General features: G+C 45.9%; 1 protein-coding gene across 1 annotated transcript in view; it reads left to right on the top strand.

Annotated features, from left to right (window-relative positions):
* The window catches only part of cdh6 (cadherin 6), a 77636-nt gene that overhangs the window by 15167 nt on the left and 43398 nt on the right, over window positions 1–19071 (top strand). The window contains exon 2 of the mRNA XM_076015532.1: window positions 12452–12808. Coding sequence (XP_075871647.1) covers window positions 12584–12808 — 225 coding nt within the window. The 5' untranslated portion in view covers window positions 12452–12583. The remainder of the gene's footprint in view (window positions 1–12451; window positions 12809–19071) is intronic.

Below are 19071 nucleotides of genomic sequence, written 5' to 3'. Positions count from 1 at the left end.
TTTTGCGACAAGCCGGTCCAGAGTTAAAGGTGCGGCGACTGGCTGGAAACAAGCAATGCAGAACAGCAAACACGGCTGCTGCAGTCAAGCATGAACCAGATGAGTGAGGCTGTTGCTTATCTGCTCGCTGGATCTTCAGTGGTTTCCTCCAAGCTTTGGGTAAACCACATGATTGCGCATCAACAGTCGCGTGTGACATGGAGAGCTTTGTTCTCAATTTGCTTGTCTGAGCTACAACCACAGGCGTGGCCCCGCCCACCACCACCACCACCACCACTTCACCCCATATCAGATTCAGGGGCATTTGTCCCAACCGAAAATGATACTGCGGTGTAGAGAAACGTTTGATTTATAAATATTAAACTGGCAAGCTTTTATTTTGAAAATGCAACACAATGCTGTCACTAGCCGTTTTCCCATGACCCCTGGAACTGCTCTACACCTAAATGTGTCATTAAAAAGTGGTGGTGGGAACAGCTCCACTTGGACAAACCTCTGAAACATGGCTGAAAGGTGTTGACGCTCTCATCAGGTGGTTTTTCAGAATAAGAGTATAGTATTGGAGTTTAACAGTGTTTCCAGTGGTGGTTTAGTTAAGCTTTCACCTATTTCATATTAGCTTAGATAACGGGCAGTGCATTACAGAGTCCTATGGTGGATTCCTCAGGCTGCAGCAGTGAAGTGTGTAGGTTGAAGGAATCCTCGTGGACACCGGCTTAGCTGTATAAAAACAGGTTTATTACAAAGAAGTCAGGCCTCAGACAGGCGCCTGAGGAGGTTGTGTGCCCAGATGCGCACAAGCTCTCACAATCTCCCCAGAGAATAGTTCGAACATCGCCTCCTTATACCCCACTGGTCTCGTCATCGTGCGCATTTCCATATAAGGAGAACAAAGAGACAATTGTGAAACAGAAGGTGAAGGGATTGGAAAGCTACTGGCCAGAGTTGGAATGCTCGTTATCTACGTAGTCTTGCTAGGGAGTTGAGGTGAAGCCTTCCAAGGGAAGTAGCCTAATACAGGACTGAGGTCTGTTGGCCTTATCAGGCCAGAGGCCTGCAGGAGCAAGGCCAAAGCTTCAGACACCACAGTCGCCAGTCAGGTACACAGTGGTCTCATCTGGTTGGGTAGCTTAACAACTAAAAACCCATGTGTTCTGAAAGCTGAGTAATTGCGTTGGTTCAAATGGAGATTTCATGGAGAGTCATCATCACAACAGAGAAGTGAGGGGATTATTTCTGGGCCGTAAAAAAAAAAAAAAAGTAAGTTGAAACTTGTAAGACTTTAGGACTTGTAAGATGATCATACTACATACAGTCTGTGTTTTCCATGGTTCTATGACGGAAACAGAGGGACCAGTGGAGGCAGGGAGACAGTGAGGAGGCAGGAAGTAGCAATGAGGCTACAATTAAAGGCGTTCCGCCATCGCAGCAGAATTCCAGGCAAGTCTTAGATACTGACATGATGCTCACCTGTCACACTGGTTTCCTCAGCCAGCCAATAGGTTAGCACTCATCATAAAGTGTTGTCCACTGATGGTACAGACAGAATGATCACAGTGCACTGTGGCTATGTCACAGTGCACAAACCTCTTTCCAAGAAACCTTTGAAAGCTTGAAAGCAGGAAAGCAGAAAAACTCCCAGGTTTTTCTACATGTTTGGCAGCGTAATTATTTCTTGTCAAACCAGTCCTGGATCTGCCAGCTCGCCGACATGCCCCCCCCAGCCCCCCCCCACCCCCCTCCACCCAGTGTTACACTCCTTCCCACGCCGCCCTTGGCCACTACCATGTTGGCCTAAAGCGGGGGCTAAATGAGCAGAAATGCCTGGCAGCAGTCGGCGGAGGAGCGCAGCCTGCCAGCTGTACGTCCAGGCGGGGGGGGGGGCTCAGAGGATCTATAGCGGAGCCCCGTTTCCATCAGGGAGCTTGCAGCTGGCAACGGCTGCGGACGCCCTCGCCCTGCTGCATCACCCGGGCGGTAATGGCTCCCTCCTAACGTGGCTTTAACGTGACGTAATGTGCCCTTTGGCGGCCGTGCTGTCGGTCACTGGTTCATGCGCGATGGTAAATGTCATCGGCTGACAGCGTTTCGACTGTTTGACTTTGCCGTCTGGTCCTCAAAGCGCAGCGTCCTGATTCCACCAGGAGTCGCACGCCGGCTCCCGTGTCATCTTTGCAGGCTTCCTATCTTGCCCCCCAGCGGCTTTGCTGCTGTTAATAGAGGCTCGGGCTGCAACCAGCAGTCGACGGAAGCGATGACGTCGACGCCATCAGTTCCTTAATGCCAAAACTGAAGCGTTGCTTGCTGAAGGACAGAATCGCACTGCGGCCCGCTACGTGCTCACTTGTACCTGCAGTGCAGTACTGACTCAGCGCTGAGGGTGGCAGTGTCATTTCAGTTTGACATCCTGCCAAAAAAAAAAAAAAAAAAAAACAGAGAAGAAGAAGAACGACTTCTTTTCTGAAAAGGCTCGAAAAGTCCGACCCAAAGTTTCTGAAAAGTTCGCAATGTTTCATCGAAAGTGAAGCCGTGAAACACATCAGGCGCAAACTCTGTGAAGCTCAGCGAGCGTTCCATGGTAGAAACACCTGAATGCTAACAGGAGGTGCTGCATCGTCACGCACCGCAGAGATGAGTACAAAAAGGAGAGATTTTTGGTGGATATTGTTGAAATGATCATCAGAGCGATAGCTCACTGAGCTCAACGCTACTTCACAGCAGCAGTTAGTCCATCACAGCCCCCGTCAATACTGGAACACTCGGCTGTGTTAGTTAGGGCTCATCAAATGGATATTTAAGTTGTAAGAAATCTGTTTACGACATTTAACTGTGACAACCATTGCATATAACCTTTAAATCAGGAGTTAATATACCTGTGATGTTTTACATTGAAAAACATAAAAACCATGTCACGGAAAATAAAGGCTGTGTGTGACATTATTCTGATATATTTGTTTCGAAACGTCTGCTGTCACAGAGTACACCAGTAAAACACAGGAGTGAAGATTCAAGGCATTAAGGCGGCAAAGCTAGACAGATGCCTCAACACAAAAAACAGAAGAAAATAGAAAAAAGATGAAAAAAAAAATTGATAGAGCCGTCGATAACAAAAATAATGGTTAGTTGCAACGCGAATAGATGCAGGAGTCACACAGAGAGTAGCGCTGCCTGTACATGTGGCATCTTTACATTATAGCGGCTGAAGGAGAGAGAGAGAGAGAGAGAGAGAGAGAGAGAGAGTTAACTGATGTGACTTCCAAAAGACCCCGGCACTCGGACGTGCGGACGTGGGGCCTGGCAGCGCCGCACTCCACTTCCCACGCAACAAAGTTGTCCTTTACAAAACCAAACGTGACGGCCGGCTGTGCTTTGTAAACACTGGCACATGATGACAGAAAGAAGCAGCAAACCGTACGGCAGGACGGGAAGCAGCCGAGTGCACCGAAGTCGCTGGGATGAAACGATTGCTGTGAAACATTCCTTCAGCGAGGAAAACCAGAGCTGCTGCTGCTGCTGCTGCTGCTGCTGCTGCTACTGCTGCTACTACTGCTGCTGCTGCTGCTGGTGCTGCTGCTGCTGCCGCTGCTGCCGCTCTCCTCGCTGATATGATATGAGCCATTACTGCCTGTTTTGTGCCGCTTCGAGTTTTCCCCGCTGACCTCCAGTTTTGCTGTTATTATTCGACTTAATGTGCTTTTATTTTGGCCGATTTTTATTTTGGCCACGGCCGGCCGTCTCCCAGGACCCCCGTTTGTTCACTCAGCGCACGCTTTGTTCACTTGGGCAGCGTGTTTGTGGAGACATTTAAATTAGATTTAATTAAATTAGTCAAAATGAATTGATCATTTTTTTCATTGCCATGAGAAGTCAACTTAAAGCCAGGGGATGAAGGCTGAGGGTGTTTTTGCTGGTCTCTAATGTAACAATGGCTCACATTGGACCTAAACATTATTGAAGGGTTGAATTGAAGGGTTCCTTACACATTTTTTTATTGTAAAATTTATGTTCTGAGGAAAAAAAAATCACAGCTTATCAATGAATCATTAATGGATCGATCAGGTCAATCAGCAGCTCAATGAATTCATCGATGATTGAGTTTAGAAACATCGTTTTCCACATTGACTTTCACCAACGTGTGACGGTCAATACAGAATTATACAAAGTTGCTTTGTTATTTAAAGGCAGCATTGTGCGCTTGTTGTGCTTGTGTTCACTAATATTAGTGATCAATGAAGATCCTAAACCATCGCCCAGTAGCCACATCTGCCAGTTTCTGAGACCTCACTGTTCATTTAGAAGCAAGACAAATAAAAAGCACTGTGAGATTTTTCAAGAACTGAATTTGCCTTTTTTTTTTGCTGCTTTTTTGGAAGAAGTCACAAAACAAAGATAGAAATCAATAACCCGGAACAGTTCCTTCCCTTGTTCTCGATAGCTCACACTTGCTGGTCCGGACTTGGCCAAAAACACCATGGAGAAGTCCCAGCAATCACACAATACCTTCATACATAACATAAAGGTGAACTAGTTGTGGATGTACAACAATGCAGAAATTCAATTCTTGTCATGTTGTCTTTCCAGAGTGACATCATCAGTCTGTGAGCCTCTCTGATTGGCACTCCAGCTGCAGTTTTGTTCGTGGCTGTTTTGGCCCCCGGCAGCTGAAATGTGATTGTGTTCTTTCCTTTGTGAATCCTCTTGTTCACAAAAGCCAGATACCATTATTCCTTTCCAATGCTTTTTATTCAAATTTTATTAATGCTTATTTTTGCTCCGTTTTCCAGAGCTTGTTCAAAATTTTATAAATAGTTAAAAAAAAAACGAGTTTATTATGCCACTCCTCCTTTCGCTGTCTGTTTGTGCCAACAGTCGTCAGAGGAGAAGAGAGGAAGAACGTCAAGTCCTATCAAAACAAAATGCTCCAAGTTAAATCTCGGGACAGTGGTGGTGTTTACATCCGAGTGACCCTCAAACTGGGTTGCAGTCGGACCTGCTGGGATTAACGCTGCGGCACAAGAGTGCGTTTCATATGAAAGAGAATGATTCATGCAAATCACAGCAAAGTTTGGTGGGAAGTGAAGTTTTTTCAAGACTTCAATCCAAGCTTCTAAAGTGAAGGTGCAGACTCTCCTCCTCGTCTATGGTTTATTCATAATGACACTTCACACTCCCAAGGACTGGGGAGTGGACTGCATGACGGCTCTGTGTGTGTGTGTGTGTGTGTGTGTGTGTGTGTGTGTGTGTGTGTGTGTGTGTGTGAGGTGGATGCTGTTGGTTGCCTTCACTCGGTCTATTCTGATGGAAAGGGGTGGCTGGGTTTGTACATGCCATTCTCTCTTACACACACACACACACATTGCTGCACACACACACTGCTGCACGCACACACACACTGCTGCACGCACACACACACACACACACACACACACACACACACTGCTCAGTGGCTGACATTCTCCTTTTTCACCTCTAATTGGTCCCCTGGGAGTTGTCAGAGGTCTGGGTGGCTGTCTGCAAGGTGGCAACACATGCGCAGGCACTCCAAAGACACACACACACACACACACACACACACACACAGCCAAGCATCAGGAGAGGGGGGAGCTGAAGAGATGGTGTGATTGTCACCTGAAGGTCAGGAACATTTATCACTGTTTGTACACTACAGACAATGGAGGGAGAGCAAGCGTCTCGTCTTCTGGTCTGAACCGAGTCGGGCTCTGGTACTGGTTCTGAGATGCAGTGGTCAGTGCCATGTGATCCTCCCACTGACTGAGGTGAACGGCCCAGATGAGTCGGCTTCAGTTTGTCGCTGCAGCACCGGCGTGGAGCATTAGGAGCTTACAGAGATTCTACCTGCTGTTTTTAGCTTGCTGGAAGGCTTTTATTCTGAAGGTTTTAGATGTTGTGTCATCTTAAATGCCTTATTGTTGCCATAATTGCATTTAATATCCAGTTGTACTACTGATGTAAGTGGGATTGTCCTATTTTCTGGTTCCCTGCCCCATCTGGCAGTTTCAGGATGGTTGTTTTAGGCCCAGCAGCCTTCACACTGAGTACTGTCAGGCCTAAAGGAGAGTCACATTTCTATTGAACCCAAAGAAAGTTCACCACTTCCTCAGAAATGAACCAAATTGTGGCCAGGCAGCATTTTCACCTCATCGTAAGAGTGAATTTTCAGCTGCAACAGAGGATAAACTGGATACTGTTGGGTGGTTGGTTGAGTTTCTCAACCATTTCAACTCATTTCACATATTTTCAGTAGCTAGCCATGCAGTAGCTCGCCATGCAGTAGCTCGCCCTGCAGTAGCTCGCCCTGCAGCGGCTTGTTCCTCACAGTGCTCTGCTGGGATGCTGCTCTGGAGCTGGTGTCACGGAGGTTTGTCGGCTGCCTCGCTAGCGCTCGCCTTTTCAGGTCCACACACAAATTGTCCCTGGGATTCAGATCAGGGGTTTTTGTGATGTCCACTCCAGAACATTGACTTTGATGTCCTCAAGGCACTTCTTAACTACTTTGGCAGTATGCTTGGTCTCTGTGTCCATGTGTGGCCAAGTTTTAGTTTCTTGGCTGATGTCTTGAGATGTTGTCTTAATATTTCCAGTGTTTCCTTTCCTAATGATGGCCTCTATTTTATGAAGAGCTCCAGTTCCTGTTGCTGCTTACCAGCCCCAATACATGATGCTGCCACACGAGGCATTTTCCAGGCATTTGCTCTCACTATTTTACATATGTGACTGCTTTTACAATGAGGAGGAAGAAAAGAAATCATAGATTTAGAAGTTTTTACAAGTATTGAGGAATGTCAACTCTTGAGACCTGGACAGTAATTGGTAAAAACTAATTCTGCCCCTTGCAATAGACTTGGATGTATTATAATGTGTGTCTGACGTAATGAGGATTGGTAGTGGCAATGAACAAAGTCGTCAAAATCATTTTATACATCGTCCCCACCAAAATGTTGAAAACCAAAGGGATGCTGGCAAAGAAAAGTGGTGCAGCGCTATAAAATGTTCAGGAACTGAAGTTATTTTTCTCTGAATCTTTCTCCTGATGGGAAATTATGACAAAGGAAATTTTATTTTGATTGAACCTATGTCAAGGTTTCCTTTTCAGCTGCTTCTGACGGACACATCTGCTGATGAAAATGTAGCGCCTAAGCTCTACAACCCTTTACACAAGAATCAAGATAATGGAAAAAAAATTGAAGATGTCAAAGGTCTCTGTGTGTCAGAAGGTTCATGTGCAAAAAAAGGATTGGAATTTGAAAAAAAAGCTCTGAGCAGCCTGAGCACATGTGGCGTGGTGCTAGTGCCGTCGGTGAAGGCTGAGACTCAGGGGCACTGCTGCAGTGCTTTTAAAAAACACACTGGTGACTTGACACACACTCAGATGCACACGAGGCAGAACTCCCTGGAACAGCCAGAGTTGAAGGCCCAGGCGTCTGTTCAGCACGTTATAATGGAGCGGCGAGGCTTGTTAAAAACTCCAGTGAAGGCATCCGGTCCGAATCACTCCGCTCTCCCGTGTGCTGTTCTGCTGATTAAATTAAAGCCTTTGCATAAAACGCCAATTTAGTGGGTCGACCGCAGCACGGAGGGCGAATAAAGAGCAAAGCACCCTGGGAAATCAGCGACCACGCCCGGTGGATAGTTAGTCAGTCGTTGGCCAAAAACCAGCACCAGAATTTAACCGTGTAGCCATGTTTGCAGTTGTTCCAACTGCTATGTTGACAGTGCAGAGTGCAGAGTGTAACTGACTACACAGTCGCATTGGAAGTACAGCAGGTGTATTGACATAGGATATTATGGTAAAGTGATGCGAGGGGGTGGGTTCATGTTGATGACTGGCACTGCTTTGTGCAGGCTGATGAGTGGCAGTCGTGTGTTGCTTTCAGTGGAAAGTGAGCGTAGCTGTGTCTCCAGCACCCCTGGAACTGCGCAAAACCTAAACATGGCCATAATAAAAGCTGGTGATGGAAACTAAAGCTCAGCTTGGAGAAACCTCTCAGATATGACTGAAAGGTTTTGATGCTGTCATCAGGTGGGTTTCCACACGGATACTTATAGAGGAGTATTGCAAAAGTGTCATGGAAACACTTTTTCCACATTGACACGAGGGATGGGCGATATATCGGCTTTTTTTTTTTTTTTTTTTTTTTTAACCGCGGTAAGAACGATAAACTCGTGTTGATGACGTCATTACGTGCGCAACGCACTAGCTGCTGGCAGCCGGCAGCTTGTGTGTTGCACAGTAACAAGCACGGGGCTGATAGCGTAGCCACCGTGCTAGATAATCCATCGTGGATGGTGTGCAAAGTGACATAATAAACACCACGGAAACGATTCGCAAACATCCGGTTTTACTTTTTATTTATTTTCTTTGGGGGGGGTCGGCGCACCGGGATGTTGAGACAGGAACTTTTACTGACACAACTCCGAGTCCATTTTTTAGCACGGAACCTTTTCAGGCTTTGTGTTGTAAAGTTACTGGAAGCAGACGCTGAACTCTGTCGTTTCTCCACACCGTCTTTTCAAGAGCGATCTTCCTTTCTGTTCTCTGTGGTGCTAATGTTGTTAGCGAGCTGCTGCTTCCGCAAACACGGCGTTCTTCTTCTTCTTCTTCTTCTGCCTTCAAGGAATAAACTTGCGGCGCCACACCAGGCCGGGCATAGGTACTACATCATTTTCAGTCGTTTCCAGCGTATCCGTGTAAACGGGATTTTCTTCTCTTTTTTTTTTTTTTTAGTCCGGCTTCGTGTAAACGCGTTTGTTTTTTTTCTCGAGTGCGGTTTCAAAAAAAAATCCAAAACATGGAGTTAAATTGTTTTATATATTTTTTATCATCACTTTTATCGTTATCGCAATAAATGCCAGACAAAACCTTTTAGTCCATATCGCCCATCTCTAATTGACATGTCACGTGACGTACGGGGTCACGTGACCGAATCAGCTGAGCACTGAGGCGCAGCCTTTTCACACAGGAGGATGGTCGCCGATAAAGAGGCAACACCCAGGCAGTTTGCTCACTGTTGCTGCCTCCATAGCATGCGTGTGCATCTGTGGTTGCAAAAAGGTGTTGAAGCAAACATACACACAGAGATCTGAGATACACCAAGAGAAGACGCTGCGGTGCAAAGAGTGCAACGTTATGATGGGGTGCAGCTAATGAAATCAAAGCAGTTTGGCTCCAAACTAATTCAATCTGAGGCGGAGACGCTTCGTTCTGGCTGTTGTGATAATGGTACGTAATAAAAGAGAGACAAATGATACAGCGCAGTGGAATAGGCTTGGCAGACGATCATAATTACATCCACCAGTCATCACTTTCACTGTACCGCTGACTCTGGCATAACATAGCAGCTCATTTGGCTGAAATCTGAATTTGCAGAGTGAGTTCAGGGCTTCGCCTCTCTGACGCAGTTGTGCAATTCCGAAACATTGTGATGATTATGGAGATATTGAAGAGAACATTATCAACGACAAGGCTCTTCTTGCAGCCGCGCTCCATTTTCCATAACATTGAACAAATAAATAGAAGCGATGGGTCCGGCTGGCAAACTCTTCATGATTGCCACCGCTGATGGCGCAAAGCAGAACATTTATATTAAAGTAATTGTTTACATCTATATGGAAAGTAGTGCGTATACTAAGTGTATAATTTTTGCTTGCTGCTGTCAGAGCTCAATACATGGAGATAAGAGCACATTAGCTTTTGTGTGTTGTGTTCAGTGTTGTAATTGCTGCACGGGCTGCCGTCCTTCCTTTGCTCTGAATGGGCATTGATTTATTGATCCACGGCCATTTCGAAGCGCACAAAGACTTTTATTTCATTTTTTTTTTTTTTTATTAATATTTTTTGTCCTGCTTTTTAACATAGCAAGACCCATTAAGTCAGTGGCCTAAAATTGTTTTTTGAGAGGAATGTTTCATTTGTGCGTGCAGGGAGAATGGGCCGGGACACATTTTCAAAGACCTTGCGTTTTGTAAAGCACAACCGCCGGGTAGCACGTTGTGTACTTCACAGCACAGAGGAGATTTATCATGTTTTGTTTTTTTTTTTTGTTTTTTTTTTTGAATAAGCGAAGGTATATAAAGGTGTTGTGTAAAGCTGCTCAAGACCATTTGGAACAAGTGTAGGAAAAGTGTGTAGGTGTGGTACAAAAGGTGAAGGTTGAGAAAACAGTGGGGTGGCCACTGGCCAATGATGAGTGCTTCACACACAGTGCTGCTGCTGTCCAGGGTCTCTCCAGTAGCAGGATGCTGAGGTCCAAGAGCGGAGTCACCAACACTCACAAGACCCGAAGCCACGGGGGTCAAACTCTGGCCCGCGGGCCAAATATTTGGCCCCCTTAGGAGGCCATATTAGATCACCAGTAGAGCTGCTGGCCCGCCTCTGTTATATATCACACCAATACTACAAATCCCAGAATGCTCTGCTGGTATTTGGGCATGTCAATCAGGACGTTGATTGAAGGATGCAGTTATAATGACTTCACTCGTTCATTGTTGTCTTTATTTTAAAATGTTTTGTTTGCCTCGTGGAAAAAAAAACTTAGTGTTGAAATTTCAATCAGAAGGCTGCAAATAAAAAAGAGCCGTATTGTTTTTATTGGCATTTTATTAATTTTGATGAGATCTCTTTTATTTGAAATTGTATTTTGCATGTGTGGAAAATGCAGTTATTTATTGTACAGTATGATAGCTTTGCTTGGTCCGTATTCAGGTTGACACACAACCTGTTGGGCTCCATAGAAAAAGGTTCAGTGTTTCAGTCTGGAGGAAGAGTTTGTTCAATAAATATCAATGTTGGACCGAGGCTTTGTCCCAGTTTGACATTTTGGCCCGCGGGCCAGAGTTTGACACCCCTGTCCTAAACAGTAGCTCGTCATGGGTCCATAACGTATACCAATAAGATTGTTCAATCAGTAAAAACAGGAGGAAAATACCGTTCAATCAAAGCAATACAAGCAGCCCACCCTCAAGATGAAGCGGCTGTGATCAATGCAGTGGTAGTGGTAGTGGTGGTGGTGGTGGTGATGGTGGTGGGGGTAGTGGTGGTGGTGGTGGTGGTGATGGTGGTGGAGCCGCTATCGCTGACGCCCAGCTTGGTACGAACACTGTGGTGCATGTGGTGCATGTGGTGCAGGTGGTGCCTCCAGTGCTTTATCACTTCAATCTACACACTCCAGTCGTATGGCACAGCTGGCTGCTTTTGTTGGGCTGGTGTTCAATGACTGCCACTGAAACCAACCACCAAGTGTAGTTTACTGTCAAGTTGTCAAATAGCTTCTTGGATTTTTTTCCAGTGTTTGTTCCCCTTGAAACACATGGCAGCCTCCTGTGCACTGCCAGCTGGATGGCAGTTGGAGACACACTGAGTGAGATACCTTATTAGACTCAACATGAGAATGTGCAGAAAAATAGCAAAACAACAACATGCAGTGGGCTGCAGATGGGGGGGGGGGTGAATAGATGCATTGCTGTGCTGTTAATCCTGAGAGCAGCACATTGTACAAAAGAAAGAGATGCAGTTTGTGCCGGTTGACTCGGCCCCACTGTCATTGTGCATCACAGATCAACTGCTGATATTTGTATTGACACAAACTAATCTGGCCGTCTGGGCCTGCAGAACGCTGATGGTGCTTTGATCAACTCCAAACTCTTTGACAGCAAAAGTGTTGTCAGGAACGTAGGGATGCAAATGATCGATTCCTTCATTAACCGTTGATCGACCTGATCGATTCACAGTTCATCGACAAGCGGCAATTTTTCCTCAGAACCTAAACTTCACAATGAAAAATGTGTGAGGAAGACTTTATTTCAGCCTTCAATAATGTTGAGGGTCCAATGTGACCCAGTTTTACATTGGAGAACAGAAAAAAACAGCCTAAACATTGATCCTCTGCCTTTTAGTTGACTCCTAATGGGTCAAGTATATTGTAGCCATCACAGTATCTACTGAATTGCTCAACAACAACAAAAAAATTTGACTAATTGAATTGATTAAATTCTTAATTGACGCTTAATCAATAATCAATTCATTGTTAGCATACCCACTAACGAGCAGTAGCCTGGCTGTAGAAGCGGATTGGCCCCACCGCACAGCATAGTTAAATTGCATTGCTGTAAAAAAAAAAAAAAAAAAAGACTTTTGTTTTGATGGGAGTGTTGCTGTCTGCTTCTGTGGCAGACAAAGCAGCAATCTGAGATGAAAGGGCAGAAGCTGCTTGCATCCACTGCACAGTATATAAGCAGACTGACATGTGCGAATACAACCCACAGAACTCGGAAGACAGTCAGCCGTATTTGCAAAGTGCTAAATCCCAAACCAGAGGGACCCGGAAGAGCTTCGGTCGGTGTTGTGCTGTTGCAGTTAAAACGATCTGAAGGTCACCGCCGTTCCTCAACCCCCGCCCGCATGTCCTCATTGCTGTTCTCTGTTCCCTCGCAGGTCCTTGGCCCAGCAGGTGAAAACCCCACGGACTATGACTGATAGACTCCACGACAAACTCAGCTTGGTCCAACTAGGAAGATAAAACCTTCTGCGGCGTTCACATCCTGAACCCTCGTTCTGCTCGGAGATATGAGGACTATCTTACTGGCCGTGGCGGCTTGCGTGGCCTGCCTGGGGCGCCCCCTGGATGCTTTGTCGCTGCGTGGACAGAGGACGGAGGCGGACGGCGTGGAGGGAGCCGGGGAGGCGGCCAGCGGTGCCAGGCTGCTGAAGAGAGTGCGCAGGGGCTGGATGTGGAACCAGTTCTTCCTGCAGGAGGAGTACACAGGCAACGATTACCAGTACATTGGCAAGGTAGGAGCCGCGCCACTGGTGCCCATTGTCTCCCATCCATATGCTCGCACTGATCACTCATATAGTGCCATATGGTAGCGCATTAAACGCTCCATAAATAATGTGGAAAGGCAAAAGATGTGTGAAGCACCACCTGATTGCTGTGACCTGATTTATTCTCTGCATGCCGGCAAACACAGAGCTGTGAGTTTAGTGGCTGAACAGTGGCAACGACTGATGAGAAGATTCTGGCTCTTTCTTTAATGTGCAGCTTTAAAGGGCTTAATGTACACGTTTTTTATTCGTTAAACCTTAACATAGAGTCTATGAAGACATACATCATTTTTATTATTTAGAATTTGTTTATAAATAAGTGCTTTGTGAATAGATTGATTTTTATTAAAAGTGTATAATCACAATACAATGAAAATAATTTAGTTTTCCTACCTTTAGAATTGTAGAATACAGTGTACATATACAGTATGTATTTGACATAAACGATCAGGATATGAGCCGGCTGGAGGCCGAGACTTCGTTCTGCCTATTCTGAGCCTTCCATGAACGTAAACGATCACGGATAACCAAGAACATTTATAATGAGGAAAACAAATGCACTTTCTTCCACATTTATACAGTTACATTGACCTTTCCAGACAGTCTTTCATTTTACGCTTTAAAGTCTTTTGAAATTCCAAAAGAGAATGACACAGTTTGACTCCCAACACTGACACACATCTGTATTTCACCTTCGTTCTCGCTGCACCTGCTGAAAACATCTGCAACCCCCTGCAATGATGTTTAGCTTCCCTCAACTTGAACATTTCTTCAATAACTACAGCAATGTTGTTGTTCACTTATACGATCCGTACTTTCAAGTGTTCTTAAATATGCAAGGTCATGAAATAAAATCTATATATATGGACGAGGTATCCAGGTTTAGATGGGCAGGCCACCGTAGTTCACTGGCTTGCTCAGGAGAGGGATGGTACAGAGTCCCTAAGGGGCACATGAGTGAAAGAGCACCGCGATCTAAACTGTAACCACTTGATGTTGCTGTTTCTTCCTAAATGTCTCCAACTAGTACACACTGGACCTTTGATGTGTAATAATAATTAGTGTGAGAAGCTGAAACGCGTCTTGCTGGGTTCCGTCCAGCCAAGCTGGAGCAACTCCTCAGTAACTCCTGAGGTGAGTCATTGTGAGCATCAGTGAGCCGCCCGTTGGATCTGTTAGTTTCCCTTGAGTACTTGAGACCCAGTTTGCACCCAGCAGGTTCTTCTAGTATCCACAGAAGTGTTGCTGCTGTGCCTCTTGCTTGACAGTGGCAGTGGTCCTGAAACTGCTGGCACTCTGTTTGAAAGAGGGGTCCCAGTTGCTTTCTTTTCAAACAGCCTCTTCATTGTGTTGTGGTGAGGAGCCCGGGGCGGTGGCTGCCTGCTATCACCTCCCAGTAATGACTGTGAGTGTGACGGTGTATCATCATTGGGTTGAATTGGAATTTGAGCAAGTTTGTCGGTGACTGTTGATGCAACGGAGACGCAATCCATTTTCATTCATAATTGATAGAAATACCCGACCAGGGCAAGCGGCTTCAGATCTTAGGTTTCATTTCATGATGCTTGTTGATGCCTTGGGATTCTTTAGTTGCAAAATTCTAATTTGGCTCCAATGTAAAGCACTTTAATCCACACTCCAGTCAAAAGTGTGGCCACACTCTTCTGATTTAATGGTTCTTCTTTCATAATAATATTTAGACTGTAGATTTTCGTTAAAGGCGTCAAAACTATGAGTGAACACATAATGAATATGTATGAAACAAAAAAGTGTGAAATACCTCCGCAGGTATTGAAGAGTTTTCCACATATCTTGCTCATATATTTGATGTCTTCATTGTGTATCTACAGCAGTCAAGATAGAGAAGAGACAGGTGTGGCCAACCCTTGGACTGCTAGTGTACGTGTGGATGAAATAGTCCAGTAACATTAATGGAAATAACCAGTGAGAGCAATACAGAACGCAGTTCTTGCCAGTATTGGTATACAGTAATAACCAGCCAGTGGCTACCTAACTGTTTGAGCATACAGTTGCCGCACTGTGTGATGTCCTGGGCACTCGCAGGGTTGTCTGACCCACCGTGCAGGCCAGACACTGTCGTTCAAAGAACTTCACGCTGGAGTCACAGCTGGTTGAGGGAATAGCAGCTGACTTTAAGTAGAAGGGTTGAGAGTCAGGGCAACTGGACTTGTTCTGTGGTCTTGAAGATGTTTTGCCTCTCATCCAAGCGGCTGAAGAAGCCCCTTGGATGAGAGCTCAGTTCTGGACTGAAGAAGCCCCTTGGAAGAGAGCTCAGTTCTGGACTGAAGAAGCCCCTTGGAAGAGAGCTCAGTTCTGGACTCAAGAAGCCCCTTGGAAGAGAGCTCAGTTCTGGACTCAAGAAGCCCCTTGGAAGAGAGCTCAGTTCTGGACTCAAGAAGCCCCTTGGATTAGAGGCGAAACGTCTTCAAGATCACAGAACAAGTCCAGTTGCCCTAACTCAACCCTCCTCCCTCAAGATGACCTGGATGACTGAGAACCTTCACAGACAGCAGCTGACTGAGCTGGCTCAGGAAAGCAGCTGTATAGAGCAGAGGGTGAGTGGGGGGTGAAGAGCAGAGGAAAAGCCTGAGAAGACAAGATGATGCATCTTCACCGTGAACACAAGCTCTGACAGAATGGCCCAGGGTTTACAGTCAAAAGGTCATCGTTGAAATGAACAATGAGTTCCTGACTCATTGGTTTAACATCTGGTATCTAAACACCAATGCTTCTTTAAAAGAGCAAATTGAATCCAAACCAATGGAATATTGACCCAATGATACGGACGGTTGAATAGGATTTATTTTAACGTCTGTCGGTGTTTAATGAGAAGAGCGGTGCGACGCAGCGGAGCAGGGCAGTAGAAGGTGTATTTCAGGAAGCGCTGGGTTAGTGTCTGTTCTCTTAGTGGCAGTGTGAAGTGTTCACAGCAGTGTTGCTTGCTGGTGCCACTGTTTCCATTAGCAGCGTGTCTATAAGTATTTTGGTGTGATATTTGTGCTCCTCAGCTGTGTAGATGTGTTAATGAGGACGCGGCAGAGTGTGGAGCTCGCGGCCCAGCAGCCCAGCAGCTCGCAGCAGCAATTCACTCTGTGGGGTCGACAGGGGGCAGAGAGAGGGAGAGGCAGAGAGAGGGAGGGAGAGAGAGAGAGAGAGCGAGAGAGAGAGAGAGAGAGAGAGAGAGAGAGAGAGAGAGAGAGAGAGAGAGAGGGACAGAGAGAGAAAGGGAGAGGGAGAGGGGAGAGGGAGAGGGAGAGAGGGACAGAGGGAGAGAGGGGGAGAGAGAGGGAGAGAGAGGGACAGAGAGAGAGAGAGAGAGGCAGAGAGAGAGGGGGGGACAGAGAGAGGGAGAGGGAGAGGGGGGAGGGAGGGACAGAGAGAGAGAGAGAGGCAGAGAGAGAGGGGGGGACAGAGAGAGAGAGAGGGAGAGGGACAGAGAGAGAGCAAGAGAGAGAGAGGGAGAGGGGGAGAGAGAGGGACAGAGAAAGAGAGGGAGAGAGAGGAGAGAGAGGGGGGGAGGGAGGGAGAGAGAGAGAGAGAGACGGACAGAGAGAGAGAGGGAGAGAGAGGGGCGGAGAGAGGGACGGAGAGAGAGGGGCGGAGAGAGGGACAGAGAGAGAGAGGCAGAGAGAGAGAGAGCTTCTACCGACCACCTTCTCTCCACTGAATTCACATCTTACAAATATAACAGCAGCACTGAGGCTAATGTGCGCAAACGACCTCTCATTGTTGGAAATGACATGCATATTTACATAGATATATTACTATCTAGTATTAAATATCTACACCAGCAGTCAACAGTTTGGACGCACCTGTTTCTCCTTGATCTTGACTGCTTTCTACACTGTAGATCCACACTGAAGACATCAAACATGTGAGCAAGGTATGTGGATTCATGTGGCAACAAAAACAAAAACAACGTTGAATACCTGAATATGTGAAGTTGTATATATTGTATATGAAGGGTGGCCGTTCTAGATCATCTGAAATATAAAACTGGTTTGACTTATGTTTAATCTATATTCTATATGTGTGTTTGTTCATAGTTGTGATGCCTCGGGTGACAATAATGCAGTGTCAACAGTCAACAGAAAAACCATTCAATCAGAAGCATGCCAAACCTTTGACTGCTAGTTTAGACACACAGACAGACAGACAAACAGACAGATAGATCAGTTGTTTAAAAAAAAACAGTCATGCAATGTTTGCCATTGAGTCCCTTAAAAATATATTGTCTGTAAATTCGGCGTTGTTCCAAATGTTTCAAGTTTCAAGATTGATGTTCATTATGACATGAAACCACTTTTGCTCGAGGTCGTTCTCCACTAAAAAACACTCAGAATGGAACACATACTCCAAATGAAATACTAAGAATAAAGCACTCAGGACAACAAATGAAAAACACTCAAGACGAATGGAAAAAAAAGAGAAGCCAATGAGAAGGAGAAAGCTGATTTTTATTGTCGGGGCCGCAGTCGAACGTTGTCGCCCTCATGTCGCACAAACCACCGGCGACATTTTCAGTGTTTACACAGAACACCCGCCGAGCGTGGGCGGCGACGTAACAACTTGTGACTCGCTCCCTCTGGGATGCTGAAATCCTCTCCTGTTTGCGGGGGGGGGGGGGGGGGGAGTGACTCTGCCACTGCAGGACAGTTGCTTTGGAGGCCATGCGAGGAACGTGATTGTGTGCCGGTGGACGGCAGCGCTAACTGACAGCTAACAGCTGAGAATCCAGGGCACGGCGGCAGGGACGCGGACACAGAGGACTGGGCCCCGGCCCGTTCACACTGCTTCTCCGTCTCTCCGGCTGCCACCCTCTCCCCTGCCCACATGACACAGCAGCAGTGTTTCCTGTACGCGCCAGACAACAACATCTGAAAAACACCGAAGCGATGGGATCCAGTCTTCACTCGTGGAGCGAGCGCAGCCAGGATGAGTCTCCTCAGAATGTCCCACATTTCCCTTCCACACTCATTCACCATCTCCTGCTTGGGCTTTCAGCCCAAACGATGAGAAAAAACTGGCGTGGAGAAGATTTTTTAAAACAAATGTCTCTGGATGTCTTCAGTGTGTATCCAATCAGAAAATTCCCAATTTTTTTTTACTGGGGCAAACGAGAGGGGTGCTCTCCAGTGATGGCTCCAGTGGGAGTTGGTGTGTAGACGGTGAGGGAAGTCCTACACCAGCAGCATCTTAAACTGGGCAGCAGGAGGCGGAGGGTGTGTTTTAAAATGCTAGCTCTTGCTCAGCACATTGTAAATGGGGGTCGTTAGCCGCGCGCATTGTGGTATTTCCTGCAGCGCTTCATAAAATAAATGGCCACATTTACGGCTGCAGTTATTATTGATGGTCTGAACGCCGGCAACACACTCAAATGAATGTATTGAACGTGCTCTACCTCAAGCACAATGTACAAATTCCATTAAAAAAAAAAAAAAGCAGGTTGCAAACAAATAGAGTGAATCTTGTTGGAGACTCTGAGAGCAAAGAAACACTTTGGCTGTTTGTCAACTCGCATCCAAGGCTAAAATGTTCACAAAATAAGAGGCAACAAAACTTAGTGGGCTTTGCTGTTGCAGTTGAGCTTCTAAAACTGTGAGTACATGAAGCTGTGGAGGAAAGAACCAAGCATGAACCTGTCTGGTGGAAGCAAGAACTGACTTGGCTCCTCAGCTGATGGGCTGAACACAGTGGTAGTTAGTGGTAGTTTTACTGCTCAATACTGAGATCACTGCATGTTGGCTTATTAAAGTGCAAGTGGAGTAAAGCTGTCAGAGCTGCGGTGATTGGTAGTCGTGACGACTTATGTTTTTTTTTTTTTTTCAGATTGACAGGGAAGTGATGCAGTAATTCATCTGGTTGCACATATGGTCATACATTACAAACACATGAATGGCATGTTTTCATTTCTGACATTTTACAATCGGAACAATTTTGAAATGGTCATATTCGGATAATGGTCTCTCCCAATAGCGCAGTGTAGATGCATGTATACATATATAATATATATAATATATATATATATTTACACCAGCAGTCAACAGTTTGGACCAACCCAATGAATGGAATGTATTTTCCTTCATTCTCATGACTATTAGCATTGCAGTTTCTCACTGAAGGCATCAAAACTACGTCAAATAACTCAAACACCTTTAATATTGAAATTCTTCCACACAGCCACCTTTCAATAAAAGCATGTTTAGAGT

Source organism: Nelusetta ayraudi, unplaced genomic scaffold, assembly GCF_046127955.1.
Source record: "Nelusetta ayraudi isolate G7.1 ecotype Tasmania unplaced genomic scaffold, CSIRO-AGI_Nayr_v1 ptg000190l, whole genome shotgun sequence".
Lineage (NCBI taxonomy): Eukaryota > Metazoa > Chordata > Actinopteri > Tetraodontiformes > Monacanthidae > Nelusetta > Nelusetta ayraudi.
Note: the sequence above shows the minus strand (reverse complement) of the source record. Positions and strands in the feature narration are given on the sequence as shown.